Below are 17,506 nucleotides of genomic sequence, written 5' to 3' on the forward strand. Positions count from 1 at the left end.
CTCAAGGCTGGCTCCCATCCATCGGGGCCAGACCTGTCCAACTCTCCCAGGCGGGATAACAAATCCACGTTTGCGTGGTCCTTACCGTCCCTATGGCATATGGTAAAAGCATAGGGCTGTAGTGCCAGGTACCACCGCATTAGGCGCATATTATTATTTCTTATTAAAGGGCAGCGTGGTCAATGACTAGTATGAAGGGGGCCCGCAGGATGTAATAACGCAGGGCGTCACAGGCTCATTTTACTGCCAAGGCCTCCTTCTCGATTACAGCGTAGTGCCGTTCTCGTGGAAATAATTTCTGACTGAGGTATATAACTGGGTGTTCCTCCCCATCCATCTCCTGAGACAGGACCAACCCCAGTCCGACCTCCGAGGCATCTGTTTGGAGGATGAACCGTAGGGTAAAGTCAGGGCTGTACAGGACAGGTTCGCAGCAGAGACAGTCTTTGAGGGCCCGGAAGTCACGGTCACACTTCGGGGTCCACTCGATCCATCTGGGACTGCTTTTGGTCAAGAGTCTTGTTAAAGGGGCTGCGATGGAGGTGAAGTCGGGGATGAATCTCCGGTAGTAGCCCACAAGTCTGAGGAACTGGCGAACGTGATGTTTCGTAGTGGGGGGTGGGCGTGCCACTAGGGCTTGGACCTTTCCCACAAGCGGTCTCACTTGTCCCCTTCCAATAGTGTACCCAGGTAGGTGGTCTCCTGCCACCCGATACGGCATTTCTTCGGTTTGGCAGTTCATCCTGCGCCTTGTAGGGACCTCAGCACAGCTGCTACCCGCTCCAGGTGGTTCTCCCAATGGTCGCTATAAATGATGACATCGTTGAGGTACATGGCCACCTACCCTTGATGAGGATGAAGGGGGCAATCTATGAGCCGCTGGAATGTTGCGGGGGCACCATGGAGACCGTAGGGCATCCGCGTGAACTAGTAGAGGCCTGTGGCCGTGGCAAATGCTGTCTTCTCCTGCCAAGCAGGGTCGAGGGAATCTGCCAGTATCCTTTGCTTAGATCGAGGGTCGTGAGAAAGAGGGTCCAGCAGCTCATCTACCCGAGGCATCAGGTATGCGTCAAACATCAAGATGGAATTGACACGACGGAAATCAATGCAAAAGCACCGGGTGCCATCCGATTTGGGTACCAGGACTACTGGGCTGTGCCACTCGCTTTGCGATGGTTCAATAACGCCCAGCTCTAGCATCGCCTGGACTTCCTCTTCGACGACCTGCCGCATACGATAGGGTAAGGGCCTCTCGGATTACCACCCCCGGTTCCGTCTGAATGGTATGGTATACGAGGGTCGTATAGCCCAGCTGGGCAGTGAATGTCCCACGGAATGCCTGCAGGAGGCACCCGGTCTGTCTGCGTTGCTTCTCAGTTAGTGATTCTCCAAGCTGAGGCATCGTGGCGTCTTCAGTCGGGGTAACCTGGGGTCCTAATTTGGGCTCTGGGTGACAGGGATTAATTAGGAGGCCTTGTCGTTCTCGCCAGGGCTTCAGGAGGTTGACATGATACCACTGGGTCTTCTTCCGGCAGTCTGGTTGATTAATCTCATAGGTGACCGCCCTGAACTTCCGAATCACCTCATATGGCCGCTGCCACCGGGCCAATAGTTTTGACTTGCTGGAGGGCAAGAGAAGCAGAACCCGGTCGCCGAGTTGAAACTCACGAGTTCGGGCCTCCCAGTTATATGTGTGGGCCTGAGCTTCCTGCGCTGCCTTCAAATTCTCTCAAGCTAGAATCCCAGCTTGGGCGAGATGCCCCTGAAGCTGGAGGACATACTGCAGAAGGCCCTGAGTGGGTGATGGGGCCTGCTCCCAGGTCTCCCTCATGAGGTCCAGGAGTCCCCTCAGGCAACAGCTATACAATAGCTCGAAGGGGGAGAATTTGGTGGAGGCTTGGGGTACTTCACGGATAGCCAGGAGCAATGGTGGGATCAGCTGGTCCCATCGACGCAGGTCTTCTGGGGAGAACTTGCGCAGCATGTCTTTCAGGGTGCGGTTGAACCGCTCCACCAGGCCATCGGTTTGTGGGTGGTACATGGAGGTGCATAGCTGCTTAATCCCGAGGAGTCTACACACCTGCCGCAGCAACCGGGAGGTGAAGTTGGTGCCCTGGTCGGTGAGGATCTCCCAGGGCAGGCCCACACGAGCAAAGACCTTGATGAGTTCATCCTCAATGGTCTTGGTGGTGATGCTCCGGAATGGGACAGCTTCGGGGAAGCGGGTAGCGTAGTCCACAATGACCAGGATGTAAAGAAACCCGGCTCGGCTTCTTCTGGGGTGGCCCACCAAATCCATTGCCACCTGCTCAAATGAGGTTTCCATAATGGGCATGGGGATTAGGGGGGCCGGGGCTGTCCACGAGGGAGTGGCCAGCTGGCACTCCGGACAGGAGCTACAATAGTTCTGCACCTCCTGGTGCACCCCGGGCCAGAAAAACTGGGACAGAATTCGGGCGAGGGTCTTTTCCTGGCCCAAGTGCCTGGCCGCTGGGACGTCGTGGGCGAGTCTCATCACTGCTCGTCGCTGGCACCGAGGTACCAACAGTTGTGTCTGGACCTCGCTGGTGTGGGAATCTCGATCCACCCGATAGAGGCAGTCGCATCGTAGCTCGAAAAGGGGCCATACTTTGGCCTGGGCCGGACCAATCAGAGTGCTGTCTACCACCGCCAACTGCTCATATGCCCGACCCAGGGTGGGGTCCTCCCTCTGGTCCCGGCAGAAATCCGTGTTGATTTTGGGGACATCTGCAGACGTTAGTGGGGGGGTCTTCCGACACGCCTTCCTGGCTCCCAGGCCCCGCCTCTTCAGCCCCCTCTGTGGGGTTCTTGCAGCAGTCCCCTTTTAATGCTGGGGTGACCTCAGGGCTTTCCTGCACATGTGACCCCAGGACACTCGGAAACTCTGGCCAGTCATGCCCCAAGATCACGGGGTAGGTGAATTGTGGGGCCAGGCTGACCACCATGGTTTGTGTGACTCCATCCACGGTAAGTGGGAATTGGGCACTGGCATAGGGTCAAACGTTGCCATGTATGCACTGCAACTGGATGGTTCCCAGTCGAGGGTCTTCCAGGAAGCCTAGGCTTTGGCGGACTAGCGTCTGACCACAGCCAGAGTCAACCAGGGCCCGTGTCTGGCAGTCCCCGACAACTACGGGGATGGTGACTTTGGCAGCCTGCGGCGGTCGGGCACTTTTTTCTCTGGTGCAAATGTGCCCAAAGTTGCAGTCCATCTCAGTGCAGTCCCGTTGGAGGTGTCCATGCTTCCCACAGGAGAAACAGGGCTCAATTTTGAGTTGTTCGGGCCTGGCCAAACCTCCCCTCTGTCTCGTAGGAGGACTCCGCGGGGCGCGGCCAGTCCCGGTCTCGGGTCCCGTAAGGGTTTGCCGAGGGGGACACTCAGGACGTCTATACCGGGGCTCCTGACTCCGCAGGGGATTCCGTGGTTCGACCCGGGTGCTCATCTGTCTTTCGGGGTTGGGGCGCTTGAGCCCTGGAGGGTGGCCCAGCGTAAGCAGCCCGACCAGGATTTCCGCCGCCAGGAAGCCCTCCATGAGGGTGATGGTGGCCGCTACCATTGGGGGCTGGTGACCGAGGACCCAAGCCCTTCCCCGTGACGGGAGTATGTGGAGTAACTGCTCCAAGATGATTTGCTTAGTGAGCTCGTTGAGGTTCAGCCTGTTGGGCTGTAGCCACCACTTACATAGGTCTCTCTGCTCTTGAGCCACCAACCGGGGGCGGGCACCCGCGTCGTAAGTCAGACTCCGGAACCGCTGCCGGAAGGTTTCTGGGCTGATGTCTAAGGCATCCAAAATCGCCGCCTTCACTTGGGTATAGTCCCTGGCATCCTCAATGGATAAACCCCGGTACACAGTTTGGGCCATCCCTGTCAAGTATGGGGCCAGGAGGGTGGCCCACTGGTCTGGTGCCCAGCTGGCAACATGCACCATTCTTTCGAATGTCACCAAAAAGGCTTCAGGGTCATCTAGCGAACCCGTCTTGGTCAGTCTTACGGGCGGGGTGAGTTGGGGAGCCCCGTCCATGCCCCCTGACTGGGGGTCCATGGGGCAGGGCAGCGCCGATGCCAGCTGCTGCAAACATTGTTGCTGGAACTCCTGGTGCTGCACCGTCAGGTCCTGGATCAGCTGCTGCTGCTGGGCTCCCAATTGCTCTACAAGCTGTTGTTGCTGGAGCTGGGCAGCCTGCTGCTGCTGCTGCTGCTGCTGCTGCAACTGGGCCGCCTGCTGTCACTCCTGGCTCTCTGTCAGGAATGTGAAGAGCTTGGTCAAATCCATGTCTGCTGTGGGGGATCGCTCTCCCTATCCTAGGCAAGAACTCCTGCCTGGCTTGCCACGTGTAAAGATGTCCGGCAGAGGCCCGTCCCTCGGCGGGGTTGTGGGGTATCCCACCGCCTCTTCTAGCTCGCTGTCAGTCTGGGCTCTGTGCTAGTGGGGGACAGCAAACACACTGTTAGGGGCTTAGACCCTTTAATCTGGGGCTGAGCCAAGAGTTCTAGAGCAGCCCAAGCCCTAGGTCAGGGCAGGGCAGCCAGCAAATAGTCAAAGGCTCAGACCGTTAAGCAGGAACTGAGTCAGCAGTTCAATATCAGGAGGTCCTAGCCTCTCCAGGCCAGGTCGAAAGGGGGGGAGTCTGCCACTCAAGGAGTAGGTGGCAGGGGGGACGCAGGCCCTCTCACTCCACTGCGTCCCAGCCTGGGGCCCTAGCAGTGGCAGAAACTCACTGCTGTCAGTGGGGATCCTGGCCGCAACACACTGACATCTGCTCTGGCAGTGTTGCAGCCAGACTGGGGTCGGCTGTCCCCGGGCTACTTCCACACTCCGCGTCGTAGGGTACCTGAGTCGTGGTAGCATCGCCGGCAGTCTTGAACACCATCGGTTCCTCCGGGTAAGTAGTGGACGGTAGGCTCAGCTGCTCCTCGGGGTAGCTGGCAAGAGGCAGACTCGACTCCTCCTCGGGGTAGCTGGGGAGGGGCAGGCTCGGCCAGTTCTTGGGGTAGCTGGCAAGAGTCAGGCTTGGCTCCTCCTCTGGGTAGGTGGGGAGGGGCAGGCTTGGCCAGTCCTCGGGGTAGTTGGGGAGGGGCAGTAGCCGTCCCAGGATAGCTGGAGCAGCTTCGCCAGCTCGGGTAGCTGGAGACGGTAGCGTCTGAGTTTTAGCTGCAAATGCAGCTGGATCCTTCTCGGTACTGGAGGTCAGTCCATCTCAGGTAGCTTGGAGTCAGCTGGCCAGTCCTTGGGGTAGCTGGGGAGGGGCAGGCTCAGCCAGTCCTTCTCGGGGTAGCTGGGGAGGGGCAGGCTCAGCCAGTCGTCGGGGTAGCTGGGGAGGGGCAGGCTCAGCCAGTCCTTCTCGGGGTAGCTGGGGAGGGGCAGGCTCGGCCAGTCCTCCTCGGGGTAGCGAGCAAGGGGTAGGCTCGGCCGGTCCTTGGGGTAGTGAGCGAGGAGTAGGGAGTTTGGTCGCAGACGTCTGGTTTCTCCGGCAGCTGGTTCCCAACTGAGCTGTGCCGGTGAGCTTTTATACTTCCGGGTCTGTGCTGTGACCTCTGAGGGGCGGGTGCAGGACCCAGTGGCTCCGCCCACGTTGGTGTTAGGGAGGTCTGTCCCTTGGCGAGGCTGTGGGGTATCCCACCACCTCGCTACAGTCCCCAAGGGTAACTATTGGCATTTCAATGTCACCAACGGTTATTGTCCAGTCTGAGAAGAAAGTTCCTTCTTGCAACTGCTCGAACAGCCCAGAGTTCCTAAAGATACGCATGTCATGCACCTTTCCTGACCATCCCACATCGATGTCGGTGAGACGGCCCTTGTGATCCAGCAGTGTTTGCAGCACCATTGAGAAGTACCCCTTGTGGTTTATGTACTCTTGGCAAAGTGGTCTGGTGCCAAGCGAGGGATATGCGTTCCGTCTGTCACCCCACCACATTTAGGGGACCCCATTGCAACAAAGTCATCCACTATGACCTGCACCTTTCCCAGAGTCACTACCCTTCTGAGCAGAAGGGTATTGATTGCCCTGGCTACTTGGATCACAGCAGCCCCCAGAGTAGATTTGCCCACTCTGAACTGATTCTCTACTGACCGATAGCTGTCTGGAGTTGCAAGTTCCACAGGCTACCGCCACGCACTTTTCAGCTGTCAGAGTGGGTCTCATCGTGGTATTCCTGCTCTTCAGGATGAGGGAAAGCAACCCACAAAGTTCCATGAAAGTGCCCTTACGCATGCGAAAGTTTCGCAGCCACTGGTCATCATCCCAGATCTGCAGTACTATGTGGTCCCACCAGTCTGTGCTTGTTTCCCAGGCCCAGAATTGGTGTTCCACTGTATCAACATGCCCAATGCCACCATGATATGCCAGTTGCCACATCCCTTGCCTTCAGGCACATCTGTCTGCAGCTCCTCACTAGGCTTTGCACCTAGTGCAGGATAATGCACGAGGTGTTTGCAAAGCTTGCAAAGCAGTGTACAGCAGAGTGGAATCCATGCTTCCCATGTTATGGCATCTGCATGGATAACCCAAGCAAAAAGGCATGAATTGATTGTTTACCGTTGCTTTCAAGGAGGGAGAGAGGGAGGGAGGGGAGACTGATGACATATACCCAAAAGCACGACAATGTTTTTGCCCCATCAGGCATTGGGAGCTTAACCCAGAATTCCAATGGCAGCAGGGACTGTGGGATAGCTACCCATAGTGCACCACTCCACGAGTCGATGCTAGCCAAGGTATTGAGAACACACTCTACCGACATAATGTGCTTAATGTGGACATGCACTGTCGATTTTATAAAACTCAGTTGCTAAATATCATCTTTATAAAATCAACCTAATTTCATAGTGTAGACATGCCCTTAGGTGTCTAAAATTAGTCTCCTAAATCCATATTAAGACATCTACATAAGAGCATGTATTTGGGTACCTAAATATCAATTTATAAGTCAAAATTTAGGTACTTATATCTAAAAGTCCTGACCTGTGTGTTTCAAGCATAACCTGACTTTAAAAATGTTTGTGTAATAGTGTCTGTGTGTGAATTCAAAGTGAAGAATGGATGGTAATAAAACACTAATTAACAAAAATAATGTATTAGTTTAAAAACACTGTTAACAACTGTGTTTTTTAAATTATATTGTCTAACTCTGCATTTTAAGCATATAAGACACTGCATTATTGAAACACACTCACTGCGTTGTCTTATGGTTTCCAGTGAAAATATTTGAAAGTAATATTTCTCCAGATCAAGGTGTATAAGATGCTGCAGAATGTCAGTGTCTCACTGTCTGGCTTAATTGATTCTCTAGGCCATATTAAGTCCCGGCTGATTGGAGGGGAGAGTATCTGCTCAGGACGTGTTGAGATAGAACATGGAGAAACATGGGTTACAGTCTGTGATGCTGACTTCGATCTCAAAGCTGCCAGTGTTATCTGTAGTGAATTAAACTGTGGAGCAGTGGTATCGATCCTGGGAGGAGCTCACTTTAAAGAAGGAGATGGGCCAGTCTGGAATGAAACACTTCAGTGTGCAGGGAATGAGTCACAACTCTTCTATTGTCCCAGGGTCTCACATTTGAATGAGACATGCTCACATGCAAATGATGTCAGCATAGTGTGCTCAGGTAAGAATTAAAGTGATGACTCTAAAATACCAGAGATGGTCGTTCTAGACTCATGGTGTAACAATAAAATGTCTTTACTGCAGGGAGCTCAGATCACTGGGTTGGTATTCAATTGTTTCAAACAAAAAATACCAAAACATTTGTCACGACAATAAAAGAATCAGCCTCCTTTTTCCCCCCAGTTTCATTTCTTCAAATATTTGTTATTCAAAGAGACCAAAATCAAAGAGATCCTCTCTCCAAGATCATGCAAGGCCTAAGTAAGGAGCAGTGGTCCTGTGTAAATAATAGTCATATAATTTAAAGAGTGTATCATAATGCATATGCCCAAGGGAAACACATTAAGGATACATGGGAAACTTTAATTCTGGAATTTACTTTGCATCTCTCTCTCTCTCAGATGAATAATAATGATGGCTATGTGGCTCAATGCTCTCTCCAGTAACCCCACAATATGTCTCTTTTTGAAGGAGCTACTGAGGAGCTGAGGCTGGTGGATGGAGGCAGCCCATGTGCTGGGAAAGTGGAGGTTAAACACAAGGATCAGTGGGGGATGGTGTGTGATGATGTCTGGGAAATGGAAGATGCTGAAGTTGTCTGTAGGCAGTTGGGATGTGGATCTGCTGTTAGTGTCCATGATCAAGCTCATTTTGGGTCCAGTTCTGGGCCAGTTTGGCTGGATGAAGTTGCCTGTGATGGTACTGAGTCATCTCTCTTGGAGTGCAGACACAGTGGATGGGGTGTGCATAGCTGTGGTCATCATAAGCCTGCTGGAGTCACCTGTTCAGGTAAGAAATCCAGCCTTAAAGGTAAAATCCTCCTGAGAGAAAAGGGAATTAATCTAGAGTGTCACATTCCTCTGACCCTAATGAGAAATAAAAATAGAAATCTGTAATTCTTATTAACCTTACTGGACACTGGGGAGACATTTGTATAATTCACATCCTCAGTCACTTGTAAATAATTTTCACTATTCCAGTCGTGTTTCAATTTTTATGTGTCTCCCATTTTACAGCAATTTTACAGTTCATTTTCTTAATTCCAGTCAGTGGCAGAGGGGAATCATAGCCCACCAGGAGATCCAGGGCCATGGTGCAGGTGCCTGAGGCCTCTTTGTTGGACAGTTTGCTATCCCGAGCATCGGCTGTCGCTAGTTCTGCTCTGTCTGCCCAGGAGACATGCCGCTTGTGGCTGTTCTCTGCTCCCCTGCAGATCTGGGGCAGGGGCAGGAAGAGGGACGCAGGCACTTAGGAGAGTTACAGGGAGGGAGGAGGCAGCTGGTGGAAGAGGCGCCCACAGTTGTATGCATGTTATGGCTAGTGTGTAACACTGGCAGCAGTCAGGAAAAGCAGTCAGGCTGCCCCACTCAGGTTTGGCCCCATCAGCCTTCTATCCTGGCGGGGGCAGCAGGGCCAGACCTGAGTGGGCACTCTGGGCAGTGGGCTGGCCAGCACTGCTCCTCCTCACCATTGCTATTGGGCAGGTCCTGCGCTAGAACTCCCTCCCTGGGACCTGCCCAGCCATGACCAGCATCCAACTGCCTTTGCCCCTTCTTAGGGATAGGGAGTGACACTGCACCTGGATGGGCCAGGTTAGACGGTGGGGGCTGAGCATTCAGTGGGTGAAGTGATGGGGCTAGCAACTGCAGTGGGCGTGGATCCACAGGGAGTGACCGTGCATGCCGTGGGGAAGTTCTGGGGGTGCCCTGGTTGGTTCCTCTCACTCCTCCACTTCCCACTCTCTAGAGCAATAATCACATCCCTTCCTCGCCGTAGGATAGTGGTGGAGATAAAAAAGCAGAATACAGGAGCTGGCTGCTCTCCCTCTTCTGGACATCTGTATCACATCATTTCTTCAATGGGCTTCCTACTTCTGGTTCCCCATCAACCCCCTGCTGACATTCCTTTTCCCTTTTAAGATCCCTCTGTTTCCATCTCTGCAGCATCACCCCTCACTCTGCTAACCCCAATGTTCCCTTGTGCCTCCCCACTTCTCTTGGTCTCCTAAGTTACCCCTAACCCTCTCTCCCTTCCACACGTTTCTTCTCCCATTTGCCCCTTCCCGCAAGGTCCTGAGTCCCGACTGGAATGTGCAGCGGTGAGGGGCAGGGACAGACATGGGGAGGAGGCTGGCTGTGCATATCAGGGAATTAGAGCTACTAGACACAGGGCAAGATTTTAAAGGCATTGGGGTGCCTAAAGAAGAAGACAGGCACCTATTGGAATTTTCAGAAGTGCCTAGGGACCAAACTTCCATTGAAATCACTTCCCACCACTACCACCAGTCCCTGTCTCCCATTGCTTCCCACCCCAGCTTCTGGCTACTATCTCCTTCTCCCTCTGCTTCTCCTTACGCTCTCCTCAGGCCTACCTCCACATTACTTACCCTCTGCATTCTGAGTGAAGCTGCTTTCCCCTTCTTGCTGCCTGGGAGTAGGCAGGGGGCAAGAAGGGAGACATCTCCCTCCCAGCTCTGGTGTTTAGACCACCTCAGCCTGGAACAGCAATTGAAGGGAAAATCCTACTAAGCCCCTGCGACCCCAGGATGCACAGTCTGGTCACATATAGGAGCTGTGAGGAGCTGGAGTATGTTCAGTATGCAATCTTCAGAGAATTTAGCAACTGAACTCTGACTGGTCTCCACAGAGTATGCGTGAATTGCAGTTATTCAAAGGCACCTAACTTGGCCGGATTTGTGCAGGTTTTAATTAGAAAAAACAAAAGTCACCTCCTTGACACCAGAGTGACCTCTCTTCCAAACTGCAAGTCCCTGCTCCAATGTAAGGAAGGACGAGAGCTTCTCAATAGAATTTTATAAGCAATTCATCATTTGGGAAAAACAACATAGTGTTGTCTAATGTCATTCTTGTAAACAGCTCAACTGTCTTTAAAAACAAAAACAAAGCAAAAAAAGGCATACGCTTGACATGGACAATTTCAGTGCAAATTGTTAAAGTTTGGTAACATTGCCAAACAATGTGAAACCGGATTTTACAATGGGAAGTGGCAGGAAATCTGAACTACAGGCATTACCACTTGCGGGTGCAACGTATGTGTAAATTCTTCATGATGTATGTATCCATTTCTATCTTTGTTTACATACAGAGTGTGAATACATATGCAAGACTTAGCAGAATGTAACAACTTTTAAAAATCCTTATAATCATCTATTAACAATGATTTTTCTTCTCTTTCCCTATTCTCCTCCTCATGTTTTTAGTACCATTCATTGTGTTTTTGTCTATATTTTAAATTGGAAGCAATGCTGGCTAGAAACTGTAATTTTTATGTGAGTGAATGATGTCTAGCATGCTTTGGAGCACTCAGTGAATAAGTAATAGTTACACAATATTTTAAAAATATTGATTTTCTAAATGGCAGTAGCCGGTTGTGATTTAATATAATGTTAATTATGATAATAGATTCAATGCGTACATTTTAATGATATAGCTGTATCCTTAGATTGTACAGGACCAAATTTTATTCTTTTATTCATGCTGAATTGCATATTACTCCACAGCTAGTGACATTGAAATTAGCATTATAATACACATTGTACATTGTTCTAATATTCTCACTCAATATATCCAGGTCATATTACACCCCGACTTTCTGGAGGGGACAGTGTCTGCTCAGGACGTGTTGAAGTAAGACATGGAAAAGAAACATGGTCTACAGTCTGTGATTCTCACTTCAGTCTCAATACTGCCAGCGTTATCTGCAATGAACTGAACTGTGGAACAGCCATATCTATCCTGGGAGGAGCTCAGTTTGGAGAAGGAAATGGGACAGTCTGGAGTGAAACATTCCAGTGTGTAGGGAATGAATCCCACCTTGTGCACTGTCCCAGAACATCACATGTGAATCAGACATGTGGTCCTGCTAATGTTGTCAGCATCATATGCTCACGTAAGACTTCAAAAGGATGACTTTAAAATACCAGTGATATATTCTAGACTACTGTGTGCTGTATCCCTTGAAGTAGAAAAAAAGACAGGACTCAGCTGGAGTCATAGATCATAGAATCATAGAATATCAGGGTTGGAAGGGACCTCAGGAGGTCATCCAGTCCAACCCCCTGCTCAAAGCAGGACCAACCCCCCACTAAATCATCCCAGCCAGGGCTTTGTCAAGCCTGACCTTAAAAACCTTGAAGGAAGAAGATTCCACCACCTCCCTAGGTAACTCATTCCAGTTCTTCACCACCCTCTGAGTGAAAAAGTTTTTCCTAATATCCAACCTAGACCTCCCCCACTGCAACTTGAGACCATTTGTCCTTGTTCTGTCATTTGTTACCACTGAGAACAGCCTAGATCCATCCTTCTTTGGAACCCCTTTCAGGTAGTGAAGCAGTATCATTCCCCCTCATTTTCTTCTTCTGCAAACTAAACTCTCAGTTCCTCAACCTCTCCTCATAAGTCATGTGCTCCCACCCAGGGCCGGCACAGGATTTCTGCCCTAGGCGCCGGGACATTTCGCGCCCCTGCGCGGGTCTCGCGGCTCCAGCGGAGCTGCCGCAGGCATGCCTGCGGCAGGTCACCGAGCAGCGGCTCCCTGACCCGGGAGGGGGGCCCCGGGCCGCCGGACCGCCACGGTGGCTCCTGACCCGGGAGTGCCCCGGGCTGCCGGACCGCCGCGGCGGCTCCCTGACCGCGGGGATGCCTGGGTTGCCGGACCGCCGCGGCGCTCCCTGACCAGGCGCCCCGTGGGCGCCGGACCGCCGCGGCGGCTCCCTGACCCGGAGGACGCCCTGGAGTTGCCGCCCGCCGCGGCGACTCCCTGACCCAGGGGACGCCCTGGGTTGCCGGGCAGCCGTGGCGGCTTCCTGACCCGGGGGCGCCCTAAGCTGCCGGGCCGCAGGCAGCTCCTGCCACCGGCAGCTCAGACTACGCAGCGGCCGCTGCAACCATTTAAAAAATTTTGGGGGGGGCGCCGCTTTTTGACGTCCCCAAATCTTGGCGCCCTAGGCAACCGCCTAGTTCGCCTAAATGGTTGCACCGGCCCTGGCTCCACCCCCTAATCAGTTTTGTTGCCCTCCGCTGGACTCTTTCCAATTTTTCCACATCCTTCTTGTAGTGAGGGGCCCAAACCTGGACACAGTACTCCAGATGAGGCCTCACCAATGTTGAATAGTGAATCCAAAGGTGTTTGTTTGTTTAGGACGCTGGAAACAGGCTGTATGGTTGCCCAGGTGTATAAACTGCAAATTTGGAACGCAAACTGTGCTGCACAGTGATGTTACAAAGAAACTCCCTAAATCCTAGATTAGATTAAACAATTATGAAAAATATTCTGGACTACATTAATAACTATACTAATCCAATGTCCTTACTATGAATGGAACTCGGATCACTGGGCTAGTATAAATTTGTTCTAAAACACAGAAACATTTTGATGTTATAAAGGGACAAAATTCCCTCATAATACTTGATAATAAATAGCTCAAAGGGTCCCTCTCTAAACCCTTCTCCTTCTCCCCAGGGCACCCAGGGTTCCGGCTGGTGAACGGCAGCACACAGTGCTCAGGGAGAGTGGAGATCCAGGTGCATGGTGCCTGGGGAGCCCTGTGTGACTCACATTGGGACTTATCCATCGCCAACGTCCTTTGCAATCAGCTTGACTGTGGATTTGCCATATTGGCTCTGGGCGAAGGATACTTTGGGGAAGGAAATGGCTCTGAGTGGACAGACTCACTTCACGATAAGAGTTCTGACCCGCACTTGGGTCACAGCCCTGTTACCATGTTGGAGGTGCCTCAGTGCCCACATGGTAATGATGCCAGTGTGATTTGTTCAGGTAAGTGCAGGAGAAATGCAGGATTAATGACACCTGCCCTTCAGTGTGTGACCCTGCTTTCCAGCACAGGAGGACCTCTGGGCACAGGGAGAGGAACAGTGGTCTCGATTCTAAATCTAGCTGTAAAAGGAGCAAAAGCAGCAGCTGCACTGGGGACACAACTGAGGTTTTATCTTCAAATTTGGCACAGAATCCTTGTTGCCTTTTTATTTTCTTTTTCTCTTCCTTTTACAAAATAGGCACCACAATAGCCACTTTTCAAGCTTTGAGGACAGTTGCTGTTCAAGGATTGAGCACAAAGTTGTCATTAATTCCACTGTTTCACACTTCACTTCCTCCAGAATCCACAAGTGCCTTTCATCTGGATTTGAGTCTCATTTGTCCACATGGGGATATAAATGGAAAATTTGAGACACAAGCAGGTCCTTGTCTCATGATAGCAAATTGGATACTAACCCTTCTGATTAGTAACTTATCATGGTAATTCATATGTATAGACTATATCAAATCTAATATACAGTAGTTAGTTCTAGACCCCTATTCAGAAAAGCACTTCAATCCCATTGAAGTCGTTGAGACTTGAGCATATTTTAAAGGTCTTACATGAATCAGACCTATACTGTTTCCACTCCAGAGCATAGGTAGAGTCCTGCAAATCCACAGATATACGCTTTATATCTGCACGGATCGTGGATCGATGTAGATCCAAACTTTGTATCTGTGCAGGGCTCTAAACTTAGGACACTGTCTCTGAATAGCTGAAACTTTTAATGAACGTAATTGGTGTGTGCAGTAAGATGAGATTCCCCTTTGTGGTATGTCAGCCAGAGTCCTGGATGATCTGTGGAACATTAAGTGTCAAGATGCAGAAAGTTTACAACCAAAGCTAGATTTTTGTCAAGACAAAAATTCAAAAGTCAATTTTAGTTTAAAAACATAAGAAGTCAAGACATTCTATGACATCATTTGTGATGCAAAACTATAAAGAAATCAGCTAGTATTTATTTTACATGAAACATTGTTTGACGCCATGTAACAATAGTTTTAAACTATGAGTTGACTATTGGTAAGCCCTTAGTGTGCTACACTGATCCAAAGCCCAGTCAGCTCAGTGGAAACACTCCCCTTTACTTCATTAGAATTGGCATCAGGCTCCCAGAGAAAATATGAAAAAAACAAATAGAAGGGAAAAAGCAGGCTGCTAAGAATGACAAAGAGCATGACTCTGTTGTGCAAAAAACCTAAAACCTTGTCCCAGAATTCATACCATTGCAAACATTCAGACTCACCTTAACCCTCTAAGTCTAAATAAGGAATGCGCTCTGTTCGGGTTAAGTATAAAGTTCGTAGGAGATAAGACCATTTGACAACTTTCAAAATCTCCACATCGGAAACAGCACAGTCCAGAATTACTGAGTAAGACAGTATCATTTGTTCATGTGTTTTTATTTCTGGAATCTCATGAACCTGCGTTTTTCAATAGGACTATGACATGTTAACAACTGCAATGTATCCCTACAGGAAACAGGCAGATCAGACTGGTGAATGGGTCAGATCATTGTGCCGGAAGAGTGGAGATTTATTACAATGGCACATGGGGAACAGTCTGTGATGATTCCTGGGACCTGTCAGACTCCAATGTTATTTGTAGAGAACTGGGATGTGGACATGCCATCAGTGCAACTATCTCTGCACATTCTGGGGAAGGATCTGGGCAGATCTGGCTGGATGATGTAAACTGCTCTGGGAATGAATCCAGTCTCTGGGAATGTCCATCTGGAGGATGGGGTTTGCATAACTGCAGGCACAACGAAGATGCAGGAGTTGTCTGTTCAGGTCTGTTCTGTGAATGCTCTACTAAGCCCTTTTAACCTTGAATTACTATATGAGGTGAATGTTAACTAAGGATACATCTACACTGCAACCTGCAGTATAATTGCATCACAGGTAATACCTATGTTAGCTTTACCTACATAAGCAGAGCTAAAAATAGCATTGCAAATGTGGTACTATGGGCTTCAGCTTGGTTTGTATAAAGACTCTGAAGATGCTGGATAGGTTCTTGCATTGCCATCCTGCACTAACCCATGCTGCCATGTCTACCATGTTGTTTTCGCTGTGCTACTGTGGGTAGAATCATAGAATCATAGAATACTAGGTTTGGACAAGACCTCAGGAGGTCATCTAGTCCAACCTCTGCTCAAAGCAGGACCAATCTCCAACTAAATCATCCCAGCCAGGGCTTTGTCAAGCCTGACGACTGAAAGAATTGGTTGATTTAGTTTGGAAAGAGAGACTGAGATAGGACCATGATAGCAGTTTTCAAGTATCTAAAAAGGTGGTCATCAGGAGGAAGAAAACTTGTTCACTTAGCCTCTAATGATAGAACAAGAAGCAATGGCTTTAAACTGCAGGCAAGGGAGATTTAGGTTGGACATTAGGAAAAAGTTCCTAAACTCGTCAGGATGTGGACCTTGGAATAAAATTGCCTAGGGGTTTGAATCTCCATCTCTGGAGATATTTAAGAGTAGGTTAGATAAATGTCTATCAGGGATGGTCTAGACAGTAATTTGGTCTGCCCATGAGGGCAGGGGACTGGACTCATGACCTCTGAAGCCCTTCCAGTCTTAGAGTCTATGAATCTGTGAATCTAGTATACATAACCTAAGACTCCAGTCAGCAAATTATCCCTTTTTCACTAAGCACTGAAGTAGATGCTTAGGTTCCACTTAAATCAAAAATGCACCCTGATTTCTTTTGGAAGTCTAATTAATAAAATATACAGGGAGTTTATAAATATTTATAAAAATATTTATTACTTATCCAGTGTCAAACAGTTGTAAACACAAAAGTTCAGAGTCATGGGAGACCCACTAACGGATGATTCAATTACCATATCTCAGTGTTTAATTTCTCTAGAAGTATCACTTACACAAATGCTCTTCACTGATCTACCTCATGAGTCAGTGATCCATCCGTTCCAGGAATAGCACTTAAAGCATTTGTAACGTAACTCTGTGGGTTGAATTTCAGTTACACATGCAATTAAGCCTTTGCTTAAAGTGAAACATGCTACCAGCCTTACTGAATAGAATAAATGTGGCTTAAAAAATTTTTCCAAGAATTTAAGACCCTATCAGATTAACTGTTGGAGCAGAATATTATAAGATGTGGGCTGTAATGAATTGATCATTTTCAGCACCAGTGAATAAAATAACCAGCTCAGAGCTCATTACAATCATAGAATATCAGGCGTTGGAAGAGACTCGGAGTCAGTCCAACCCTCTCAAAGCAGGACCAAACCCCAACTTAAATCATCCAGCCAGGCTTTGTTCAAGCTTGGCCTTAAAAACTCTGAGGAAGAGAGATTTCCACCCCTCTAGGTAACTCATTCCATCTTCACCACCCTCTAGTGAGAAAGTGTTTTCCTATATCCAACCTAGACCTCCCCACTGCAACTGAGACCATTTGTCCTGTGTCTGTCATTGTACCAATGAGAACAGCCTAGATCCATCCTCTTTGTGAACCCCCTTTCAGGAGTGAAGGACCTGTCATATCCCCCTCCTCTCTCTTCTGCAAATAAACAATCCCAGTTCCTCACCTCTCCTCATTAGTCATTTGCTCAGCCTCTTAATCATGTTTGTGTCCTCCACTGACTCTCGTTCCAATTTGTCCATATGCCTTTCTTGCTTATGAGGGGGACAAAACTGGACTCAATAGTTCCAGACGTGGTCTCAGTCAGTGCTGAATAGAGGGGAACAATCACTTCCCTTGATCTTCGGCAATGCTCCTACTAATCCAGCCCAATATTATTAACCTTCTTGGCAAAAAGGGCACCACTGCTGACTCATATCCGCTTTCTTGTCCACTATAATTCCCAAGGCCTTTTCTGCAGAACTGCTTGCTTAGCCTTCATCACCGAGCTGGAGCAGTGCATGGAATTCTTCTATTCTAAGTTACAGACTCTGCACTTGTCACTGTTGAAACCTCATCAGTTTCTTGTGGCCCAATCCTCCAATTTGCTAAGGTCACTTCTGATCCTATCCGCATATCTACCTCTCCTCCTACTTAGTTGTCATCCAAACTT

General features: G+C 49.6%; 1 protein-coding gene across 2 annotated transcripts in view; it reads left to right on the forward strand.

The window, feature by feature from the left end:
- LOC116825214 (scavenger receptor cysteine-rich domain-containing protein DMBT1-like) overlaps positions 1-17,506 on the forward strand; it is an 84,959-nt gene that overhangs the window by 11,459 nt on the left and 55,994 nt on the right. For both annotated transcript variants that reach the window (XM_075066005.1, XM_032781002.2), the window contains exons 3-7: positions 7,310-7,624; positions 8,095-8,412; positions 11,215-11,532; positions 13,105-13,419; positions 14,941-15,255. In XM_075066005.1, coding sequence (XP_074922106.1) covers positions 7,310-7,624; positions 8,095-8,412; positions 11,215-11,532; positions 13,105-13,419; positions 14,941-15,255 — 1,581 coding nt within the window. The remainder of the gene's footprint in view (positions 1-7,309; positions 7,625-8,094; positions 8,413-11,214; positions 11,533-13,104; positions 13,420-14,940; positions 15,256-17,506) is intronic.

This window comes from Chelonoidis abingdonii, chromosome 5, assembly GCF_003597395.2.
Source record: "Chelonoidis abingdonii isolate Lonesome George chromosome 5, CheloAbing_2.0, whole genome shotgun sequence".
In the NCBI taxonomy this organism is placed as follows: Eukaryota; Metazoa; Chordata; order Testudines; family Testudinidae; genus Chelonoidis; species Chelonoidis abingdonii.